The sequence below is a fragment of the Phyllostomus discolor genome, chromosome 2, assembly GCF_004126475.2.
Source record: "Phyllostomus discolor isolate MPI-MPIP mPhyDis1 chromosome 2, mPhyDis1.pri.v3, whole genome shotgun sequence".
Classification (NCBI taxonomy): domain Eukaryota; kingdom Metazoa; phylum Chordata; class Mammalia; order Chiroptera; family Phyllostomidae; genus Phyllostomus; species Phyllostomus discolor.
In genome coordinates this window covers 145,736,521-145,762,512 of record NC_040904.2, presented here as the reverse complement: position 1 = coordinate 145,762,512, position 25,992 = coordinate 145,736,521, and the positions used below count along the sequence as shown (strand labels likewise).

The 25,992-nt window shown below is 35.0% G+C and overlaps 1 protein-coding gene across 1 annotated transcript; it reads left to right on the top strand.

The window, feature by feature from the left end:
* Window positions 1-631: 631 nt before the first annotated feature.
* On the top strand, window positions 632-23,768 carry GLIPR1L1 (GLIPR1 like 1). Its single transcript, XM_028532031.2, has 5 exons — window positions 632-924; window positions 10,863-11,108; window positions 14,661-14,761; window positions 20,862-20,947; window positions 23,692-23,768. The coding sequence occupies exons 1-5, from the start codon at window positions 748-750 to the stop codon at window positions 23,766-23,768; spliced, it is 687 nt and encodes a 228-aa protein (XP_028387832.1). The 5' UTR covers window positions 632-747.
* The last annotated feature ends 2,224 nt before the right edge of the window (window positions 23,769-25,992 follow it).

Below are 25,992 nucleotides of genomic sequence, written 5' to 3'. Positions count from 1 at the left end.
GTTCTTTATTTGAACTTTTCTAGTCACCAAAACCATAAGTCTGTTTCAAACTTAAATTTCGAGAAAATTTTTGTCCAGAAGAATTAATTGGCTACACTTTCCGTGTGTATATGTTTTATCTTTCTAGGCAGTCTCTTCAGATAAGAAAAAAAGTAGCAAATTTTTAAATTATTGTTTGAGAATATACTAATTTAGAATGACACTATATCATAGAGTATATTCTGACTTTATCCACCATCTCCGAGGAAACAAGCAATATGATGTTGAAGGTTTATGGAATAACAACAAAAAAACAACGCAGGGAAGCTGAGTCTATGAAACTAACATACAGGATTTTGCGCAGGCTTGGTCCATTGTCAGCGTCTTCTCCCCCATGACCTCTTTTACACGATACAGTGCTGCCTGCGTTTCGCAATCTAGATTACCATCCAGATGCCCTTCGCAGTGATTCCAATTAGATCCACAGAAAATGCCTTCAGGATGGTCTAATCCCTGCATGAGAGAGCCAGCCACCCAAGGCTTTCTCTCCTGTAGCCCATGGCTTTCTGGTCGGCTACTCTTGCAGTTTATTTATTCCGCCTAGGTTCTGGTCCCGCCCGCTGGGGCTGCTGCGCACCTTCACCCGGGGCGCTGGGCTCGAGCCTGTGCAGGAGACTGGAGCCAGCAGAGAGCGTGGTCTCCAGAGGCCGGGAAGATTGGCCTAGCCGTTAGGGGTCCTTGCCCCCACGGCATCCTTGGCGTTCCGCTATGGTTCTGAGGAATGAGTTAAGTTGCTTATGGACTTTAGGTTTCTGTCTGGTAGCCAGTAAATTGCCTTTCACTGTCCCATCCATCGAAGATGAGAGTTTCATAGATGACTGTGTCGCTGCTCACAACGAAATGCGTGGCCAAGTTCAGCCCCCCGCGGCCAACATGAAACACATGGTGAGAAAGAACCGGGCTGGGATCTTACTGAGTTCATCCTAAGGCATCTTGATGATTAATTTTATGGATGCATTTGTATGAATTCGCTCAGCATTCAATTAAAAATCACACCTTGGCTGACCTGTTTCCTGCGAGGTAGTGATAGAAGGGAATCAGAAAGAAAATCTTGAAGCTGATCTTTGCCTAGACTTAAATATGTGTGTGTATTTACATACAGGATGGGGATCTTTTTTCTGGCATGGATTTATGTTAATTGACATTTTAATGCATTTGAGTCTTTTTTTTTTTAATTTGTAAGTCAGGACAAAAATAGTGTTTGAGGCTAGGGATGATTATCTCCCACTATTAAGGAAAGATCCTTCTGAGTACTCAATTCCCAAGATTCTGAGGTTTTCCAATCTCGCTTGTGGGTAGAGGCAATATTCCCAGTACTGTGTAAGTGTTAGGTAATATGCTCTTATCCTTTTGAGTGATTCATTCTCTGGCCTTGGATATATTCTTCATATGTGTGTGCTAGTCAATAGTCTGCTATTGGAGGCAGAGGTCTCTCCTTTCTGGTATTCCAGTACAGCCTGGGCAACAATCATAGGACTCACCTTGTTGGTTTCCCTCCTCTCAAAGATCACTGGTCTTTATTGCCTGATGTCATAGGTCTTGACAACTGCTTTTTCACATATGTATTTTATGTTTATTGTTTCAAGTAAGAAGTTAAATGTAGTCCTGTTACTGCATCTTGGCCCAAAACCGAAGTGCTGTTAGCTAAATTTTCAACAGGTGTTTCTCCTCCTGTCACATACTATTGAATCATCTGGGAAAACTAGGCACCTCATTTTATATCTTTTTCTATAAATGTCAGAAAAGATAGACTACAATGTGTTAACAAATAAATCTTGAAATCATGCAAGCTTTTTAAATTTTTTATTAACATAAAACCTTTATTAAAGTATTAAACATAATGATTTAATATCTGTGTGTATTGCAAAATGTTTATAGTAAATTTAGTTAAGGTTCATTATCTCACATATTTATATTTTTTCCCTTGTGCCAAGAACTTTTCAGATCTAATCTCTTAGCAACTAGCAACTTGCAAATGTACATTACAGAATGGTTAACTATACTAGCAATGCTATACTCTATAAATCATAAACTTGTTTACCTTGTAACCAGAAGTTTGTACATTTTCCACACCTTTACCCTTTCACCTACTCCCTACCCCCAGACTCTGACAAGCACCAATCTGTTCTCTGTATCATGAATTTTGTTTTTTAATATTCCATGTATAAGTGAGATCATACAGTATTTGTCTTTCATTGTCTGACTTATTTCACTTAGCATACAGGTATTTTTAAAACAACACAGGTTTAGCATCTCACTCACACTACTCTCCACATCACCTGTGCTCCATGCAGTGCCTCTGGGCTATTTACATCTTGGTTCTTTCATGTCAACATTTATTCTTCACAGTCACCATTGAGAAAGCTAGAGGGCTACACCAGAGTTTTGTGATCAGACCTAAAGGTGATATATGCCAGTCCCACCTGTATCTTTCTGGCCAGAGTTAGTCTTGTGACCATAGTAGGCTTACCTTAAATGTCTCTACTACAGACTGCTTTTGTGGTCATCAAATATTGTTTTATTCCTTTTCTTCCATATGTAGAACAAATTCAAGGCCTCACTCAAAGGATAAAACACAATAATGTTTAGTTACTGAATCAGAGTCTCATAACATTGAGTGGTATGCTATAATTCTTTCAAAAAGGTTGGTTGTGGATACTTTTGGCCATGTGACTGCGTGTGTCCTCCACAGAAACAACATTTAATGCTAGTACAAAGATAACTACAATGAACATTTCTATTCAGGTAGCAGAAGAATGGGACCCACACAGCCATCATTGGTTCAGAGAGATTTTGAAATCTGTAGAGCAAGTATTATGAAGAGCCGCTAACCTAGAGGTCAGAAAATTTCTTTCACTAAGGATGGTAGGAGTTCCCTTGTCCCTTGTGTTTTTGTGGTCCCCATCTTCTCCTTCTAAAATGTTCTTCCTTGTCCATCATCCTCCTTGGCCCAATTTTCACTGAAAAACTTAATACAAATTTAAAACTTGCTGGATGAGCTCAATAGCAAAATGAATGTGACAAAGGGGGAAAAAATCAGTGAATCAAAACCAGAACAATAGGATACCAAATGTGAACAACAGAGAAAATGGACTGAAAAAAGAGAACAGAACATCAAGGGTCTATGAGACAATAACAAATATCTAACACTCATGGCATTGGCATTCCAGACGGAATGGAGAAAGATGGGGAAGGGCAGAAAAAATGTGGGTAAAGACATAAACAATAAACCTGAGAGATGACCAAATATGATGAGCTTAAAGAATTTCAAGCCAAGATACAATATAATAAAACTTCATAAACTTAAGACAAAAAAATCTTAAAAGCAGTTGAAAAGATATAGCACACTAGCTAAAAGAGAACAACAAATTCAATGTCATCAAATTTCTCATCCAAATCCATGGGTGCCAGAAGGAAGTGGCACAACATTTTCCATTTTAATTTCAGTGTCAGTTTCAAAGAAGACTCATCTAAGAAGTCTACGCAGAGAAAATATACTTCAGGAATGAAGGTAAAATTAAGATACACTCATATTCAGGAACTAAGATAATTTGTCATAAGCAGACCTACTCTAAAACAATACTTAAGGAAAGATCTTCAAATAGTAAAGTAATGATAAAACAAGGACCCTTGCAACATCAGAACGAAGAAACTAAAAGGCAAAGAGTAAAAATATGGGTAAATATAATAAAGTATTCTTCTCTTATGTTTTCTAAATTATGTTGACACTTGAAGCAAAAATTATACCATTCTCTTACATGATTCTTATGTATGTAGATTTTTAAGACATATTTTTTCTATTTTGTTTATGTATTTTGTTCTTTACATTCCACATATAAGTGAAATTTTATGATATTTGTCTTTTCCTGTCTGACTTATTTCACTTAGTATAATACCCTCTAAGCCCATCCATGAGTTCAAATGATAAAATTTCAGCTAATATTTAATTGTATATATGCACAACCTCTTCTTTACCCAATTATCCATTGATTGTCTCTTACAGATTGCTCCTATATCTTGGCTATTGTAAATAATGTTTCCATTAACATAGGAGTGCATATATATTTTTTCAAATTAGTGTTTTGAGTTTCTTTGGATAAATACCCAGAAGTGGAATTCTGGGTAATAAAGTAGTTGTATTTTTAATTTTTTGAGAAAACTCTATACTGTTTTTCCACAGTGGCTGTACCAGTATGCATTCCCACCAATACTGCATGAGGGTTCCCTTTTCTCCACATCCTCACAGAAACTTATTTGTTGACTTACTGTTAACCATTCTGACAGTTGTGAGGTGATATCTTATTGTGGTTTTAATTTGTATTTTTCACATGATTAGTAATGTTGAGCATCTTTTCATATGTTTATTGACTAACTATATGTCCTCTTTGGAGAAGTGTCTACTCAGGTTCTCTGCCCAGTTTTTCATTAGATTGGGGTTCTGTTGTTGTTGTTGAATTGTATGGGTTCTTTTTAAATTTTTGATATTAACCTGTTATCAGATGTATCATTTGTGAGTATCTTCTCCCAATCAGTAGGTTGTTTTTTCATTTTGTTGATAGTTTCCTTTGCTGTGCAAAATCTTGTTAGTTTGATGTAGTCCCACTTCTTTATTTTGTTCTTTCCCTTGTCTGAGAAAATATTGTATATCAGAAAAAAAATTATTACTGAGTGAAATGTCAGAGAGTTTACTGCCTATGATTTCTTCTGGGAGTTTTATGGTTTCTAGTTTTACAGTTAAGTCTTTAATCCATTTTGAGTGTATTCTTATATATGTTGTAAGAAGGTGGTCTAGTTTGCTTGTTTGTTTTTTTGCATGTATCTGTCCAATTTTCCCAACACCATTTATTGAATAAACTGTCTTTACCCCATTGTATATCCTTGCCTCCTTTGTCATAGATTAATTGACCATATATGCCTGGGTTTATTCCTTGGTTCTCTATTTTGTTCCATTGACTTATGTGTCTGTTTTTATGTACTATGCTGTTTTGACTACTATAGCCTTATAGTGTAGTTTGATAACAGGTATCATGATACCATCAACTTTGTTTTTTTTTCTCAAGATTGCTGTAGCTATTCAGATCTTTTGTGGTTCCCTATAAATTTAGAATTATTTGTTCTAGTTTTGTGGAAAATGCCATTGGTGTTTTGATAGGGATTACATTAAATCTATATATATATCTTTGGGTAGCATGGACGTATTTTTAAGACATGTATTTAAGACAATTGTATTATTGGTGGAGTGAATGGTAAAAGGACCTAAATAGAAGTACAGTGGCTCCCCTTTATCTGTGAGAGATACATTCCAAGGCCCCCAGTGGGGGTCTAAAACCATGGATAACACCAAACACTATATATTGAAACTGTAGGTAGTATTGACCCATCACACACACACACACACACACACACACACACACATTTTCTGTTCATGTCTTCCACCCACAAATTTAATGCCTTTTTCACCTTAACTAAACACTCATTACATACTGTGGCCATAACTTTGGAGTTCAACATGCAATAGCAATATTAGCAAAAATGTCTAATTCTTTCTTCATAATTTCATAAATAGAAGATTCATTCTTACCATAGATTTTAGCATGATGCGTGGGTCACCGGCCAGCAGTGATCATGGAACACTGTGGATGGCTTGATGAAATGCGAGAAGAAACATGCACAGAGACAGACTAGTTTCTGTGGAGAAGTAGGGACGGAATGGACACCCCCTCTAGTGGGGAGCGAGCCGATTTACCGTCCAAACCTGCTTTTATCAGGCTCGTTTTGCATAATAATTCAGGTGAAGTACATTACTCATTACAAGGAAGTAAGGATCAATAGATAACAATGAACTCTGCAGGTCTATTTTGAGTCAGGGTCAAAGGGCTGTAAGACTTTGAGGAACAAACTAACTTCCTCCTTGGACCTTTCTCATTCAGCTGAGAGCATTCTAAACAAAGAAGGTTTCACAGTAATTTACATGTTCTTTCTTAGGCCTGACCACCAGGGGAATCCGCCCTTTTCAGCACAGAGCTGCACCACCCTGTCATTGTTTCAGGCTTAGGTGGAGCAAGGGAACTAAGGCAACCAAGAGATAAGGAGATTTTCTCCCAGACAAGAGAACTCAGGCTTTGTCAAAGCCGAGGAGGGAGGGTCCATCACCCCCTTTTGCTATAGCCCCCAAAGTCCTTCTTTTGGGGGGCCTCCCACGTGATCGTGCCTGTCTTAGATCATTCCCCCTTTGGGAAATCTTACCTGTCTTTGGCTAACTGACCAAGCTTTGGGGTTGTTATGAATGAAGCAGCAGAAGCAGTGTTCCTGCCAGGGAGATAAGCTTTTGTCTCCTTGCTGGCTTAAGGTCCAAGGGCATTCCCTCAGCCTTAGCCTCGGTGGGGGTTACAGCTTCTGATACCAGGCAGGGCGGTTCCCAACATTAGCAACTTCAGCACACAGTATCTGAAGGAAGCACTTTACAGCTTCTCTTTGGCATACCCAATTGCTAGCCTTCCTTACTACCCTTGCACTTTGGGGCCATTAAGTAAAATAAAAGTTACTTGAACACCAGCACTGCAATGTTGCACCAGTAGATCTGAAAACCAAAATAGCCACTAAGTGAGTCATGGGCAGGTAGCATGAATGGTATGGACACACTTGACAAAGAAATGAGTCACATCTTAGGATGACATACAATTTCATGAAGCTACTAAGAACATCATGCAATTTAAAACTTACAAATTGCTTATTTCTGGAGTTTTTTATTTAACATTTTATTTTGGACCATGTTTGACCACAAATAACTAAGAAAGTGAAAGCAAGATGACAGATAAGAGGTTCTTCCCACAGGCCCTCCCACCTGCTGCCACAGATGAAAATAAGTCTACCAAGACATAATCTGTTTGGGGAGGAAAGGTGGCAGATCTCTCAAAGGAGAAGGGCCAAGAGCCTTTTCCCTGATGGGCTTTTATTGGGTTCATTTTGCACAGGAATACAAGTAAAGCTCATCAATCATCATCAGGCAGTAAGGATCAAACAATAGATAACATACACAAGATCTATGAGGGCTTATTCTGAGTCAGGGTCAGTTAGCTAAAGAACTATAAAACTTTGGGAAACAAACTCATATCCTGCTCAGACCCTTATCAGAAAATTGAGAGCATTCTTAGCAAAGCAGGTTTCACAGGATTTTATGCATTCTTTCTTAGGCCTGATTGCCCCAGGGAACCTGTACTTTCCAGCACAGGGCTACAATGCCCTCCATCATTATTTCAGGCTTAAGTCAGGCAGGGAAAGTAAGGCAGCCAAGAAATTAGGATACTTCTCGCATACAGAATGAGGACTCAAGCTATATCAAAGCCAAGGGGTGAGAGTCTTTGACCCCCTTTTGCTATAGCCCCCCAAGTCCTTCCCTGGGGCCCCTGTGACCATGCCTGTCTTAGGTTGTCCCTCCCTTGAAGAATCTTACCCACCAGTGGCTAACTGGTCATGCACTCAGGGACAGGCAAGGTGAAGTAAAAGGGGCAAAGGAAGCGCCCCTGACAGGAAGATAAGCTTTGTCTCCTTAGTGGCTCATGGTCCCAAGGTCTCTCATTCAGCCTTAGCCATGGGGGCTTATAGCTTCTGAAACCAGACAGGGCGGTTCCCAACACTACTGTAATATTTGTACACTCAGTTAAACTGGTAAAATACCAACACCAGTCACTTGTGACTAGTTACATATATAATGTAGTATATAGTTATGTATATATTATGTAATACCTACAGCAACCACTAAAACACCTATATAAAAATATATACCTAAAAACACTATGGATGAATCAAAGTAAAATTCTAAATAATGGTCAACTAACTTACAAAATGTTATGACCTAGAAACTCACTTTAAATATAATGATATAATAAGTTAAAAGTAAAAAAGATGAAGAAAAACATGTTATGCAAACAATCAAAAGAAAGCAGGAGTGGCTTTATTAATATAGATAAATGGAATTCAGAGCAAAGTAAATTTCTAGAGACTGAGAGTTCCATTACATAATAATAAATTGATCATTCCATCACAGAGAAATTATAATAACATTTTGTATACCCCACACAACATATCTTAAAAATATAGGAAAGAAGGTTGATATAACTGAAAAAATAAATAGAAAAGTCCTCAAGATTTTTTGACAGTGGTAACTTCAATTCACACATGTAGTAAAACTACATACACAAAAATATATGCATGTAAAACTATTGAAATCTTATGGCCTATTGATTGTACCGATGTCAATTTCTTGTTTGTTGATGCTATATTATGTTAATAGTTACATAAAACATAACCAATTGGGAGGCTAGGTGACATTGATAGAGGACTTGTCTTTACTATTTTTATGACCTGTTGTGAATCTACAATTAGTTTAAAATAAACTAAACTAAAATAAAATAAAATAAAAGTACTTTTTAAAACCATCTTGCATTAATAGCTATATTAATAGCTACAATTCTTAATAGCTATAATTTTTGTCAAAAATTGTTCCTGGACTCTGCATTCTTCCATTGGGCTATTTGTCTATCCTTGTGCTGGTACCATTGTTCTTAATACAGCTTTGTGATATTTTGATATTTGGTAGAGTAAGTCTTTTCACTTTGTTTTACTTTTATAGGTTGTCTTAGCTATTGTTAGGTCTTTGATTAGAATTTCCATATAAACTTAATAATCAGTTTCAAAAACTCTACTTGGATTTTTGTTAAAGTGAATTAAATAGCAAGATTAATATTCTTTGCAATATTGAGTCTTTCAGTCCATAAACATTATATATTTCCAGATTTATTTAAATATTTTACATTTTCTTTTACAGATATTTTCTAGTTATCAGTGTAAAGATCTTTTTATATCACTCATTTATTCTATTTATAAATATTTTATATTTTTGATACTATCTGCTTCCAGAGTAACATGGAAATACAGCTTTTTATATTTTCCTGGCAACCTTGATAGTTTTACTTATGTTTTACAGTCTTTCTACATTCATTTGAATTTTCTATTATACAGTTTCGTCATCTGTGAATAATGATAAATTCCAATCAATCATTATGTTGCCATCACTATTTAGTTAATTATTAATAAAGAAAAGGGGTTTAAAGGGAATAAACTGGGGAGCATGCATCTGTGTGCTTTACCAAGAAGCTAGAGCTACACAGTCCAGAGGATTACAGAATTTCTCCGCCAAGGGGATTAATAATCCTTCCTTCTCACCTCCCATACATCATTGCCTGGAGGATAGCAGGGGGAGGCATGCACATGCACCATAGAAGTCAAAGTGGTGCAAAGGAGGTGCATGACCAAAGAGGATTGTCAGTCTAACTAAGGGGTGTGAACCCATCCAAAGCCCATGAAAACTTGGGAAGTTGATTGGTCATTTTGAAAAAGCACCTGGTACATCTCAAACCCAAGCTAATTATTATCCCAGAGAACTAAGAAGCTCTGTCTCTCCCTTACTCGTAACTGCCACTTGCCCTGTGCATTCACATGTCCTCTTTCACTTTGGAGCATGCGACCATGTGGGTGTAGCATCTACTGGAGCCCACAGTAGATGGGGTGAGCTCCAAAAGAACTAAGCTTTAATATGAAGCAGAAACTCTGGCTTTTGCTTTGCCCTTGCTGAGGACAAGGTTGGACTTTTTCCATGGCAGGACAGACAAACATGGAAAACTAGAAACTCAGGGGGAAGCTGCTGTATCCACCTAAATAAACCATGCCACACCAGTCTCTCATGTGTAGGTACTTAAAATGCTTTTCTCATGGTTTCATGGAAGAGCCTGGTTTCCACTGACAACAATTAGACATTTTATATCTTTTGTCCTATATACTTTTTTAAAGCTAAGTTTTATTTTTTAAGATTTTATTTATTTATTTTTAGAGAGGGAAGGGAGGGAGAAAGAGAGAGAGAAACATCAATGTGTGGTTGCTGGGGGCTGTGGCCTGCAACCCAGGCATGTGCTCTGTCTGGGAATCGAACCTGTGATGCTTTGGTTCGCAGCCCATGCTCAATTCACTGAGCTACCCCAGCCAGGGCTTTGTCCTATATATTTTATACTGCCTAAAATCCAGTACAGTTCTTATTAAAGACTTCATTTATTTAGTGAAGGAGGGGAAAAGAGGGAGAAAGAGGAGAGAAACATCAATGTGTGGTTGCCTCTTACACCCCCTCTAATGGGGACCTGGCCTGCAACCCAGGCATGTGCCCTGACTGGAAATCCAATCAGCATCCCTTTGGTTCACAGACTGGCACTCAATCCACTGAGCCACACCAGCTGGGGCTCCAGTACAATTTTAAGTAGAAATGAGACATCCTATTTCATTCCCATTCTTGGGTGAAAGCTTTCCATATTTCACCATTTTTGTATTAATGCTTTCGGTATAGTTGCCATACACACACACACACACACACACACACACACACTTGATCAAATTAAGGAAATTCTATTCCTAGTGTGCTAGGAAGAGTTTTCCTTTTTAATTATAAGTGGGTAGTCATTGTTTACTTATGATATATTTGCATGTCTTTCTGAATTACTAGACTGTGAACTTCAACTTATTTAAATCACATTCAAATGTTTGCTGACTGCTTATACTGTACCAGGCCAAAAATGATCTGTCATAGAGTGGGTAATAGAGGTTTTCTGAAGCACAACTAAAAAGAAATGACAAATGGTAAACAAAATAAATGCTAGAGAAAAACTGTACTTTATTAAAATTAAAATTTAAATAAAATTTAATTGATTACAATAATTAGAATAACTTTAATGCAAACAAACATGCATAATTCAATTTAAATTATTTTTGTTTTCCAGACTTGGGATGAAGGTTTAGCAAAGACAGCAAAAGCATGGGCAAACAAGTGCACATATACCCACAACAGCTGTTTAAAAAAATCATATAAATGTCATCCAACTTTTGAATTTGTTGGAGAAAATATCTGGAAAGGTGGATTACCTATATTTACACCAAAACTTGCTATTGGTGCTTGGTATAGTGAAAAAAATCTTTATAATTATAGTAGTCTACATTGTTCCAAAGTTTGTAGCCATTATACACAGGTAAGTATTTGACATTTTATTGATTATTTCTTATTTATGCCCATTTCAATCATAAAACAAGACATGTTTTTTAGTATTTTCTTTTGAGTTTCTGTTGTATATCCTAAAAACTCACCTTCATTTAAAAGATAGTTTTACTGGGTATAGAATTCCATGGAGCTTTTGTTTTTTGAACTTTAAAGATTACTCTCCTGTCACCTCAATGCATTAATTCCAATAAGCATTACACTGTCAGCCTTTCCTTTATTTCTGTGCATATAATGTGTCTTTTTTCCTTTGATTAACTTCAAACATTTTTCTTTGTGTCAAGTCTTGAACAACTTCATTACTAAAGATTTCTTCATATTTTTGTGTTGCAGTTAACTGAGTTCCTTAACACTGTAGCTCTATAGTTTAAATCAAATTTTGAAAAATGTTGGATATGTTTCTTGAAATATTTCTCTCACCAACTCTCACTTCTCTCCTCCTGGAGTGCAGTCACTAGTGTAGAAGGCCACCTGAGTTTTCCTATGGTTGATTGATGGTCTCTTCTCTTTTTGCCTTAAATTTCTTAAATTTTTTAAACTCTGTGATTAATTTCAGATAGCCATATTTCTTTAAATTCACTAATATTTTCTTCTCTAATGTTTAATTTACTGTTAAAGACATTTAGTTTATTTTTCATCTTAGATGTTAAACTTTACCTCTCTAGAAGTTTGATTTTGTCTTTTTTATATCATCAGTAGCTACCTAAAATTCTTGACATTTTATCTAGTGTTTCAATCATATGAGATAGTTATAGTAATTGTTTTAACATTTTGTCTGTTAATACTAGCATCTATTTTAGTTCTGAGGTACTTTCAATAGATTGATTTTCCCTCATGATTTATCAAATTTTTCTGCTTATCACATTGGGTATGTCTTATTATATTCCCAATTTTGCCTTGTGGGATACTTGATTTATTTATATACTTATAATATTCTTGAATTCTCCTATGGGTTACAGTTAAGTTACCTGGAATTTGTTAAATCCTTTTTGTTCCTGCTTTTAAAATATGAAGTGGAATGAAGACAATGTTTAGTCTGGGCTCTCTCTCACCAGTGAGGCCACACTCTTCTATATACTCTACGCTAGTGCCCCAGAAATTATGAAACACACCAATCTAGATAGTGGGAAAGGCTCTACTCCTGGCCTAATGCAAACTCCAGTAGTCTTTCCTGCACTTTTTATAAGTGATTCTGTCCCAGGTCAAGGGTGGTTTATTCAAATGAATGCTCTGATTAGTACTGTGTTGAATTGATGATGGGGACCCCCTGAAGATCTCCATAGCAGTGTCAGAGTTAGATCTTCACCACTAAACTCCCACCTCCTTGGTCTCCCCAGACTCTCCACTGTGTCTCCACTATGTGAATCCATCAAGCTTCTCCTGATTTCCCACCACTCCTTCCCCTCCAGCCACCACTTGAAAACTCTCAAAGCAACAAGCTGAGACAATTGTACAGCTCACAGCTTCTCCCCACCCCAACTTTCAGGGTACATTATCCTTTGTTGTTGTATGTCTAATACATCGAAGAACTTCATTCCTATAATTTTTCCAATTTTTTTGGTTGTTTCAGGTGAGAGTGTTTGGTGAGAAATGGAAGTCATATTTCAGCCAAGCTAACCCTAGATATGGCACTAATGTCCTAGGATGGCGCATTTAAACAAGAGAAAAAGCTCCCTTCTCCAAACTTACTTATCTGTATAAGTTGAATTAACATATAGAGTCTGAAAGCATGTCATTTTTATCAGAGGTGCACTGAACATGGAAATTAGCAGCTTTCATGCTACTACTCCATTTAATCTTTGTCCAGCAACAGGATGCTGTAAATCTGGACAGCTTTCTTAGAATAGATGTTTTATACAAAGATTACAGTTTGGTTATTGCTAGGAAACCAAGAGAATGGGATCAAATATCAAGAGTCCTGATAACAAACAGAATGCAATATTCCTAACATGGCATCAAGGCTCAACCACAGCTTTTATATGATCCTTTGTTTCCTCTGTTACCATATGGGAAAAATAACCTGTTTTCAAATACCCCTTGACCCTTAGCAATATTATGGCAGAAACCAGAGCTCACTCCTCATTGGCTAATTTACATATATGTTTAAACAATTTAGAATAGGTCCATTCTTCTTATTGGTTTAACAACTGTTGTTTAGTGTATCTTTTTTAGTGTTCTGAAGGAAATATGATAAAAATTTCTTACTGTTACCATCTGAAGATGTTTGTACTGAAGTCACAATCAATGTTCATGTTAGTGTTACATCTACTTCCTTTAATAAAAGGAAAACATTTTAAACCTATACATAATCAATATTTATCTTTGGAATTCCAAAAACCAAAAACATCACAGTTTAGATATATTAAGAAAATAAAATTTCATGGTGTAGTTAGTTATGAACCAAATTTTTAAACATGCATTTCTTGAAAAAAAATATATACCTACATGTACTTATATAGTTCATTAACTTTCTAAAACATTTCTAGAGCAATGGGGTATTTTAAGAATCTAGCTTAATCTCACATTATTAAGTGAGAAACTAGCTCAGAATTGATTCTTCACTCTCCAAAGCCACATGCATGGTTAGAAGTAAAACTCATCTGTTTTTTGTTCAGTGATTTCATTGCACTTTGCTGGCCCTCAGGCAAGCAAAGAGCCATTAAAATACATTTTGTAAAACTGTTGATTACAGCTATACCTGTGCCATGGGAAATAGTGAGTAATGCATCAATTTATAAATTGTGTCAACACACTTTGTTAATTGAATTGTAAAATAAATGGATGTGGAAAATTCACTTGTGGTATCAAATTCTGTGTCAATTTTCCTGGTTATTTTGTTTTCCAAAACAGTGCATTTTCCCCTTTGTTCATTTGGGAAATGGAGGAAAAACCCATTATATCATTGTAACAAAAGAATACTAAGTTTTTCACCTCCTTACCTCTCCTCCCCATAGCTAGTTTTCCATAGAAATTTTATTCTGAATAACTGCTATTCTTTACAATGAAACAAAAACATTCACCATTCCTATGGCAGGCATGTTTTTTGTACAAACCCAATATCTTCTTAGTCTCAGTCCCTATGTGTCTCTTTCGGTTTGACAGAGATAAGAATATGGTTAAGATCACAAAATTTGAAATGTGATCATAAACTACTTAGAACATTTAGAGAAAAAAATAAAAGTTAATAATTGTTTCCCTTTTAAAATCTGATTTTAACATTGTTCATATTAAATACCCATGGAGAAATAAAAATGTTTCATAAATCATCTAGAAGAAATTATTCTTTTCACTATACATTATATTCTTTTGATTTCTGAAAATTATCAATGAGGGAAGATTAGCTGGGTAGCCCTCATGAGAACAGCCTTTTAAAAATGGTTTTAAACTAAATATTAGAAATTAAGAAAAATAGCCAACAATAACTTATGTATATTCATTTTTATAGCATGACTATTATAGCTGTTCCTAGAATGCACTGTGGCATAGAGTTATTTTGCATATTTTATTTTAATTTTTTTCCTTATAGATAGCTTGGGCCAATTCATATAAAGTTGGCTGTGCAATTACAAATTGTCCAAACCTTGGGAGAGATAAAACTTCAATATTTGTATGTGACTATGGACCTGCGTAAGTAATTTCGCTATTAAAAATAGTTTATATTGAAATAAGTGTTACAAATTGTTTCCAAAATAGGGTTTTACACTAAAAAGACAAGAATATATTTAATAAATAAAGTTTCCCTCTATAATGCTAATCAAATGCTACAGATGAAAATTGAAAGTAGTGAGAGAATATTATTACTTTGTGTAAAGAATTACACGTGCCATGAAATATTTAAAGTTTAGAGTGAAAATAATGAATATTGTTTGTTGGGTGAAGAAAAACAAAACAAAACAGGTAATCTAAAAGAATTGACAATTCTTTAGTGTGACAACATTTAGCATTGTCATACTAAACATTGGAAAACAAAAGAAGTTGGTAGATGCTTTCCTAGCATAATACAACATAACTGGAATGAGCAAATGATTCAGAATGATGGTAAAAAGCACATTCTTCTAAGAATAAAATACCATAAGTTTCATTGCCTTTTTGGTAATGGCACACCTAATTGGAAATATAACATAAGCCTAATGGGATGCCCCAAAAATGAAATTCTGGAACTCTAATCCTAATGATCTGTACAAGAAAGAAGATAAAATCTGTTCACAATCCAACCATTTAACAAACAAAAATATTAAAATAAAATGTACAACAGATGAAAACACAGGCATAGAATAAATATACAAGGATTGGTTAAAAAAGAAGAAAGAAGGAGAAGAAGAAGAAAGAAGGAGAAAGGATGTGGAGATGTGCCAAAATTGCTATGGAGAAGAACAAAGGTGTATATCTCTTTCCGTATTTCTTCTACTCCCCCAGTTAGAAACAGAAATAAGTATAACAAAAGCATAACTTAAAGAGAAGAAAAATAAAGGGCAAATGAAACAAATAGAATAAATAAGAAAATGATAGCTTTAATGTTAACTATGTCAATATTCACATCAAATGTAAAATGCTACAAACACCCAAATGAATAAGCAGAGATTATGAGAATAGATAACAAATCAAGAACCAATTATATGCTGCCTATAAGAAATATACTTTAAACATAAAGACACAAATATATTAAAAATAAAAGGATGGAAAAAGCTTTACTATACCAACCTTAGTAAAAAGTAAATCTTTAGTGTTTATGTTAACATCAGATCATGTGAATTTCAGAGGAAAAAACGTCACCAAGGATAAAGAATACAATTAAAAATAATAATGGGGTTAATCAGGCAACTTGGATAAAGTGAACAAATCCTTAAAAGACACAAACTACAAAGAAGAAGTAAAATGAAAAAAATAACCACAGAGGAGTATCTTTTATGAACATAGGTACATAAAATCTAAATAAAATTTAAAATTGAAACCAAAAATATGGTAAAAGCACAATACACCTTGTCCAAATGAAGTTTGTTCTAGGAATTTAGGTCTGGTTTGACATTCTAAAATCAATCTATGTAATTAACCACATCAACCAGCTTAAAAATAAAGGTCATATGATCATCTCACTAGACTGAGAAAAGGACATTTATTCCCAATAAAAGTTCTCTGTCAACTAGAAATAGAAACTCCTTAAACTAATAAAGAGCATCTTTGAAAAACCTGCATGTAATGTTATACCAAACAGTAAAAGAAAAAATCTGTGAAGTACCAGACAGTACTTTTTCTGTAAAGTACAGATAGTAAAAGTGTTAGGCTTTGCAGAACACATGCATTCTGTTACACATTAATCTTTGTGTTTTTTTATTATTTTAAATAACCCTTTAAAATATAAAAAATCAATTCTTAGCTCACAATCCACAAAAACAGACCACAAGACAGGTTTAGCTTAGGGACCATACTTTGCTGACTGCTGACCTATAAATCTATATCGAAAATCCAACTGAATCTATGAAAACTCTTCTAGAACTAATTAGTAAGTTTAGAAATTTTTCAGGATACAAGATCAAAATACAAAATGCAATTACATGCCCATAATCTATCAACAAACAATCATAAATTGAAATAAAATGATAATACCATTTATAATAGCATCAAAAACAATAAATTATCTACAGATAAATCTGGCAGTAGATATGAAGGGCTTATAAGATGAAAATTACATAATATTCATGAGAGAAATTAACACATACACAAATAAATAAAGAGATAGACCCAGTTAATAGGATAAAAGACTCAATATTGTTAAGATGTAATTTTTCAATAAATTGACCTATAAATTCAGTACAATACCAATAAATGTCCTGGCATGTGTTTATCATAAAAGTTGACAAATGTTGATTCTAAAATTCATATGGAAATGCAAAGAACTTAGAACAGCCAAAACAACTAAGAAAAAGAACAGATTGGAAGAACTGACACTATTGTTTTCAAGAATTATTATAGCTAGAATAATCACAACATTGTGATATTGACATAAAGTTAGACAGACAGATTGGTGGACAGAATAAGGAGACCAAAAATAAACCCACACATGGTTGACCATATATGATTTCTCATACATGCACAAAGGCAATGCAGTGGAAAACAGATTTTTTCAACAAATGCTACTGGAACAATATGTCATCCACTTACAAAAAACAAAAGTAAACTTGAATCTACACAAAATACAACATACAAAAATAACTCACAACAGATTTTAGACCTAAATGTAAAACCTAATCTATAAAATTTGTGGAAGAAAACATGGATGAAAACTCTGTGACCTTAAGAGTCAAAAATTTTTGGCTACCACACCAAAAACATGATCCATAGAAAACAAATTTACAAGTTGGATTACATTAAAATTAAAAATTACAGCTATTTGGCTTCCAGTCAAGATGGAGGCATCTAAAAAGATTAAATTTATTCAAAGGCAGTGATAAGAGAATAAAAAGATAAGCTACAGACTAGAATAAAGTCTTTGCAAAACATATCAGACAGAAGACTTGTAGTACGAATATAGGAGGAACTATCACAACTCTATATGAGAAATACTTAAAACAATAAAAATGAATAAAAGGTTAATAAAGGAAATATGCAGATGGCAAATACGCAATGATAAAAACCTCAATATCATTAATCATTTAGGGAAATACAAATTAAAAGCACAGTGAATACTGCTACACAACAATGTGTAGCAATGGCTAAAGACTGGCCATTCCAGATCCAGAGGAAGATGTGAAAGAAGTGGAATTCTCAACCACAGCTGGCAAAAGTATATAGTGTCACAACTATTTTGTAAAAACAGTATGGCAAGTTCTCAAAAACTTAAATATGTACTAATCACTTGATCTATTTATTCCAGTATTAAATATGTATTATGAAAATGTATGCCCATAAAAAGACATATAAATGTTTAAAGGTGCATAATAGTATTGTATGTAACAGCAAAAAACTGGAACAGCCCAAATGTCCATCAACAGATGAATGGATAAATGAATTGTGGTTTACTCTTTAATGGAATACTGATAATGTCACTAATGTTTTGCTTTGTGTACCCTAAGTAACACTTTTTAAAATATTCCACAGACACAGAGATGAAAAAAAGGCAAGTTTGTTAGAATGTAGTAGCTTATATTATTGAAAAGCAGGCATAATATCTGCCAAATGGTTGACCAAATGGTACCATTATTTGGTACACCATCAAACAGAACTAGATAAGGACTATCGTATTGTGTTTCCACTTGCAATTTAATTTTTGCCTATTTCATTTACAAAATAAAGAGATAGTCCTAGTGTTTTACAACAAAAATGAAATCTGTGTCTGTTACATACATAATTACACTGGGTTCACATCTAATTTGTGTTCTATAGAATATTCAAGAATATAAAACCCTGGCCAAGTAGTTCAGTTGGTTAGAGCATTTTCCAGGCATGCCAAGGTTGCAGGTTCGATCCCTGGTCAGGACCTATAAGAGAGTCAAGGAATAAATACATGAAAAACAAATTGATGTGTGTGTCTCTCACTACCCCTCACTTCCTCTCTCTTTTTCAAAAAAATAAATAAGGAGGGTACAAAGTCAATATTCAGAAATCAAAAGCATGTTTGTACAGCAACAATGAAATATCGGAAACAGAAATCCGGGGAGAAAAATTCCATTTCCTATAGCAACAAGAAAAATAAAGTACCTAGGAATGAACCTAACCAAGGAAGCAAAAGATCTGTACTCAGAATTCTACACAACACTAAAGAAAGAAATTAAGGAAGACACAAATAAATGGAAGCATATACCAGGTACATGGACTGGAAGAATTAACATCATCAAAATGCCCATACTATCCAAAGCAATTTATAGATTCAATGTAATCCCTATTAAAATACCAATGACATATTTCACAGGTATAGAACAAACATTTCAAAAATTTATATGGAACCATAAACAACCTGGAATAGCTGCAGAAACTTTGAGAAAGAAGAATAAAGTAGGAGGATGAACATACCTGACATCAAGCTATATTACCAGGCCACAGTAATCAAAATGGTCTAGTACTGGCCATTTTGATTACTGGCCATTTTGAACAGACACATAGATCAATGGAACAGAATAGAGAGTCCAGAAACAAACCCAAGTCTCTATGGTCAATTAATATTTCACAAAGTGAGCAGAAGCATAAAACAAAGTAAAAGTAGCCCCTTCAATAAATGATGTTGGGAGATCTGGACAGCTATGTGCAAAAAAATGAAACGACCACCAACTTCTACCACACACAAAAATAAACTCAAGGTGAATAAAAAGACCTAAATATAAGTAAAAACAACCATTAAAGTCCCATAGAAGAACACGGACAGGAAAATCTCTGATATTCCATGCAGCAATATTTTCACTGATATATCCCCTAGAGCAAGAGACGTAACAGAAAGAATAAACAAATGGGACTTCACAAAATAAAGAGCATATGCACAGTTAAAGAAAATGTCAGCAAAATGAAAAGGGAACCAACCATACAGGAAAATATATTTTCAAATGATAACTCAGACAAGGGTTTGATCTCAAAAATATATAAAGAACTCACACAACTCCCCTCCAGGAAGACAAACAATCCAATTAAGAAATGGGCAAAGGACTTGAACAGACATTTCTCCAAGGAAGACATACAGAGGGCCCAGAGTCATATGAAAGGATGCTTAGCATCACTAGCAATTAGAGAGATGCAAATTAAAACCACAATGAGATACCATGTCACATCGGTCAGAATGGCCATCATAAACAAAGCAACAAACAACAAGTGCTGGAGAGACTGCTGAGAAAAGGGGACTCTACTACACTGTTGGTGGGAATGCAGACTGGTGCAGCCACTGTAGAAAACAGTATGGGATTTCCTCAGAAAACTAAAAATGGAACTGCCTTTTGACCTGGTAATTCCACTGCTGGGATTATACCCTAAGAAACCTGAAACACCAATTCAAAAGAATCTATGCATCCCAATGTTCATAGACGTGCAATTTACAATAGCTAAGTGTTGGAAGCAACCTAGGTACCCATCAGTAAACGAATGGATAAAAAAGCTATGGTACATTTGCACAAAGGAACACCATGCAGCAGAAAGAAAGAAGGAGCTCCTACCCTTTGTGACAGCATTCATGGAACTGGAGAGCATTATGCTAAGTGAAATAAGCCAGACAGTGAAAGACAAATACCATATGGTATCACTTATAAGCAGAACCTGATCAACAAAACCAACAAGCAAAATAGAACCAGAAAGACTGAAATAAAGAACAAACTGATGGTAACCAGAGGGGAGGGGGCAAAGGAGATAATGGGGGAAATAAGGGGAAAAGTCATCAAGGAACATGTTTAAGGGACCATGGACGAAGCCAAAGGGGGATGGGATTGAGGGTGGGAGAAGGGGGTGGGTGGGCCGGGGAGGGTAGGAGATTGGGGAAAATGGAGACAACTGTATGTGAAAAACAGTAAAAATAAATTTTAAAAAATTAATAAAGAAATATTTTAAAAGACTATAACTTACTTTTATGAATATGCTGTGAAGAACAGTTTAAAGTTTCTTTTTACAAAATAAATAAGCATAAAATTAGGACAAAAGTTATTTTCCTTTCAAAATTCATCATTTAATGAGAAATCACAAAACTTACAGAAACAAATGAACAAAATTAGAGTAATAAATAGCCATTTGGCTACTCAATGTTTCTCTTTGTTTACAGAGGAAATTATATAAATACATATCCTTATAAAAGAGGAGCGCCCTGCTCTATGTGTGGAGGAGAAATCTGCGAAAACAAGCTCTGCCGTAAGCAAAAAAGGGAAAAAATAATTGTAACATTCTATTTAGAAAGCAAAAACTTAGCTCTCCTCAAGTTTACAAAGTTGTGTACAGGATTTGACTGCTGCTATATGATGACATAAATCATTTGTCATAAATTATATTTAACCTCAGATAATCTCTCCCTTCTTCACCGAATGTTCTCCCTCTCAGGCTAAAGGACAGAAAGAAGTGAGTATAAATTTGGTCAAGCCTGCTGCTACACAGTATATATTTGCTAGTATACAAACAAATACCAGTTGAAATGTTTATTAGCATTTGCCTCCATTCTTCTCCTCTTATTAATTATTATTAAAATAGTGACTCACTCAGAAGTCATACGTTAATTAATGTCCAAATTAATTGTGATTTAAAATGAATGTTTCTCTTCTATCATTAGCCTTTTGGTTCTCAAAAGAAAGATATTTTTAAGGATAAGTGTATAAATCCTTTGATTGAGGATAAAGTGAAATGGGTAAAGGGGATAGGTGATTTAGAAATGGTTAAAAAGAAAGTTGTGATGCCACAAAACAAGAAAGACACCAAATAAAAGCATATCAGGTGATTTCACGTACATAAAGTTCAAAATCAGGGAAAAGAAATCTACGTGTGGAGTCAGGATAGCTCCTTATCCTGACCTTACCTTTAAAGGAAATAGGAGTTAGTAATCACAAGAGGATACCAGAAGGTTATATTCACTTTGTGATAATTCATCAAACTTCCCAGGAGATATGTATATTTCCATATCCATGTTATACTTCAGTTGAAGAAGTATGGTATCTCTAATTCCAGATTACCTTAAAACAATTTAAAAAATAAACATATTGATCCTGGCCAGTGTGGCTCAGTTAGCTGGGCATTATCCCACAAACCAGATCAAAGGTTTGATTCCGAGTGAGGGCATATGCCTGACTGTGGGTTTGGTCCCTGGTCAGGGCACATATGAGTGGCAACCAATTGATGTTTCTCTCTCCCCTATTCTTTTTCCCTTTCCTTCCCTCACCTCTCTCCCTTTCTCTCTAAAAGCAATAAAAAGAAAATTCCTGGGGTAAGAATAAAAAATAAACAACAAGTAAACTTATTGCATTATTAATGCATTATGCATAATGCAACTGGAAACTAATGTTTTCTAGTCAAAGACATATAAAGATAATAATGATGCACTTTTTTTTTCACTTTTCCTTCCTGCCCAGTGTCCAAGCCATTGTCATTTCTCTCTGAACTAGTACAGTCTCCTATTTCTGTTTGTACTCTACTTCAAACTGTTTACACAAAGAAAATCAGATCAAATACCTTCTTTTCTTAAAATTTCTCAATTGCTTTTTACTTCAGTTGAAGTATCTGACTCTATACCACGTAGCTGCCAAGCACAAGCATGATCTGACTCTTCCCTCTCTGTCCTGTATTTTTTGTTACCCTCTCTTTGACATCACCATGTTCAGACACTCCAACCTCTTTCTAAAATCTCCAGCGTCCAAATCACCTGTGAGTCTGCTTCTACTTTCAAGATTGTTTTGTTTTCTCCTAGTTTTGGTAATAGGCTGTTTCTTACTGTGGTACATTGCCTTTAAAGATGGCCACCACCAACTCCTCCCCTTACTTTACAAGCACACCTCTATGCCCATCAAGGAATGGAGCTTATTTCTCCTCCCCCTGAATAAGGGACTTAATGTTATACCAGTTCTGGGCCTGGGTTTTCAGAGACCTGGCAGCTTTGACTTTTGCTCTCTGGGAAGCTCCCCAGCATATGGAGAAATCCGTGTTCTCCTGCTCAAGAGATCACATAAGGAAAGGCCCTGGAAGAGGAGAGGCCACCTTTCTGTTTCAGCCCCAACTGAATTCCAGTGAAATGCAGCCATGTCATTGAATCCTGATGACACTACATGTGACAGAGAAATTGCTGAGTAGAGCCACCTGATCCACGTAATTGTGAGAAGTAATGAACTGGTTTTGTTTTAAGCCATTAAGTTTGGAAGTCTGTTTCACAGCAGTGTGTTGCAGAAACACTTGGTATGACTCTTTTTATTAAATACCTAACATGTGTAAAACAAACTACAGAAAAGTCTTCCTTTTCCTCTGCTGAACAGATGGACTTGGGGTTGTTCAGCTGAATCCAAACACAGTTTAGTCAAGGCTGGATTAGAATTTAGGTGAAGCTTGGTCTACCTCTGTTTACTCTTCCCTGTTCTGAGGGTGTAGACTTCTAGGGCTTTCACGGAGAGTCCAGTGTATTCACTGTGGCCCTTCCCTGGTGGCTTCTAAACTCCAATCTATTTTTACATTAGCACACTGGAATCACTAAAAAGTCCGCTTTTGTTTCCAAAGGCTTTCAGCCTAGCATTCTAACCTCCTGTCACTCACAGAATCAAAATTAAAATAGCTTAAGTACAAAATGGATACTCACCAGCTTATTTCCTTCACCTCTACCACTCACCAGAATCTTGACCTACTCAATTCTTCAATTTTCTCTCTCTCAGCCTCGCACCAACAAAAGCCCTACTAGTTTCTCTTTTCCCCCAAAATTAGCCTCTTCTAGAGCCAAGTCCATATTTTCAGCCCTAAACCTGGGCCCAGAATTTAAAAAATGGCCCCAGAAAAAAAGCACCATTCATAACCTCAGCCCACCTCTCCATGGACCTTCTGTCCTGAAATCTTCAGCCTCCAGTCTTTGCTGCTTTAAGTCTCTGATTCTCTTAAACTTTGTTTTGTTGTGTTTTATTTGAATTTTCTAGCTGTGCTTGACGACAACTTCTGTCTGTCACAAACGATTTCATTACTGAGACTTAAGCAAGAATTGACAAGTCTCTAAGAAAGAAAATCAGATCAAATACCATCTTTTCTTAAGATTTCTCAATTGTTTCTTACTGCAATTGAAGAAAATCTGACTCTGTACTGCACAAGCTGCAAAGGCTTCGATAAACTTTAAGACCTGGTAGGTCCTCTTCCAACTTGTTTCTTTTCCAAAAATTATTTGGCAATTCTTGGCCCTTTGTTCTTACAAATTGATGTTACGATAAGTTTATCAATTGCCCGGAAGACCTTGAAATTTTGGTTGGCATTACATTTACTTTATAGATAAATTTAAGAAAAATTGCTGTATTTTGGGGACCATAAGATGCACCTAGGTTTTAGAGGAGGAGATTAGGGGGGAAATTTGAAGCAAAAAATGTGGTAAAATATTTAATAACATAAATAACATAATATTTCACCAATGTAAATGTAAACAGAACTCAACAGCAGCATTAACAACCATTATTCCTCCCAAATTTGGGGGGGGTGGGGAGTATGTCTTATAGTCCAAAAAATACAATAACATCTTTACGGCATTGGCTATATTAATGAAGATTGTTTATTTGGGTTTTTAAACATTTTTCAGTTAAGTTTTTGAAATTTCCTCAGTAAAGGCCTCGCAGATCAAATTAGATTCCTTAGTAACATGTATTTGTTGCTATTAAAATGGTATTTTAAAATTATATTTCCTAATTGATTTTTGTTGATTTATAGAAAGATAAATTATTTTCACATTAGTCTGCTATGGAAGAATCTTACATAATTATTTTATTAATAGTTTGTTCATCTTGTTGGATTTTCTAATGTTCTCTATAAGAAATGTAAGTTTGGCCCTGGCTGGCATAGCTCAATGGATTGAGTACGGTCTGCAAACCAAAGCATTGCAGGTTCGATTCCCAGTCAGGGCACATGCCTGGGTTGCAGGCCACGGCCCCCAGCAACCACACATTGATGTTTCTCTCTCTCTCTTTCTCCCTCCCTTCCCTCTCTAAAAATAAATAAATAAAATCTTTTAAAAAATAAATGTAAGTTTGTTCAGTCATCTAACCTTTATATTAGTCACTTACTTTACTAACATTAATAGTGAATCTTCCAGTGTAATATTGGAGATAAAGGAATAGTGACACCGTTCTCTCATTCCTGACTTTAAGGATGATGTTCCACCAGGTGATGGTAGTTTTCTCTTTTCCTTATTTTGCTTTGAGCTTTCATCTTACATGAGTATTTAATTTTATCAGATTATTTTTTGCATCTCATGAAATGATTCCAAATTTTTTCCTTTAATGTTTTAATGTTGTAAACTACACCAAAGGATTTCTTTCTTTCTTCTTTCTTTTTGGAAATTGTTTTGGAAGTAGTACTTTGTAATTTTATTTTTTTTAATTTACTTTTTGTACTTTCAATTCCTCTTGAGTAGATACGATTTTTAGAAACAAACTTGTTCAATTCAGTAATATTTTCAAATTTTTGTAAAGAGATACATACAGGGTAGTTTTTAATTTTTTAAATCTTTTATCACATCCTGTTTCCATTTAGTTTATTGTTTCCCTTGCTCTTACTTTTTTAAACAACTTTATTGAGGTATGATTGACATGCAAAAGCTATACATATATTTAATACATACAACTTTAACAGTTCGATTTATATTGTCATATAGATACTAAAAGTTATGTCCTAGAAATCCAACTTAAAACTCATTTTTGAGTCTCATAATAAATCCAAATTGGTCATAAGATTTCTTTTATAGGTGGTTAGATTCTTGTTAATATTTTACTTAATGTTTTCATTTTAATTTTAGATACATCACTTGCCTGAAATTTTCCATCCTCACTTCTCATATGATTTTGACTTCAAGCTTGAAATAGCCTCATAAAAAAAGTTGAAAATTGGAAGTGTAAACTCTTTTAATATTTTGGTTACAGTTTGTAAAAGATTCTGATTATGTTTTGAATGTTTGGGAGTTTTCTGTAAAACAATCTTGTTCTGGGTTGTATGTGTTTGTACATTTTAAAGCACTGTTGTAACTTTGTTAAATGTTATATGATATTAAGCTTTGGTGGCAAAATTAGCAAATTTCTGTTTTATACAAGTTTTAACAAAGATCTCTTACATTTTTAACTGCTCTATTTGCTACAATTATGTATGTCCTATGATTTTTGATTTGTGGTCTCTCTCTCTCTCTCTCATTGTTATTGCTGCTCAGTTTCTATGAATGCCAGCTTCTAGTTTTGTAGACTTCCTTT

Bases quoted from the DNA above. Each gene is read 5' to 3' on its own strand.
- GLIPR1L1 (XM_028532031.2), top strand. From the start codon at position 748: ATGGTTCTGAGGAATGAGTTAAGTTGCTTATGGACTTTAGGTTTCTGT. The intron at 925-10,862 runs GTGAGAAAGAAC...TTTGTTTTCCAG, and splicing joins CGGCCAACATGAAACACATG to ACTTGGGATGAAGGTTTAGC. The intron at 20,948-23,691 runs GTAAGCAAAAAA...TGAATTTTCTAG, and splicing joins CTGCGAAAACAAGCTCTGCC to CTGTGCTTGACGACAACTTC.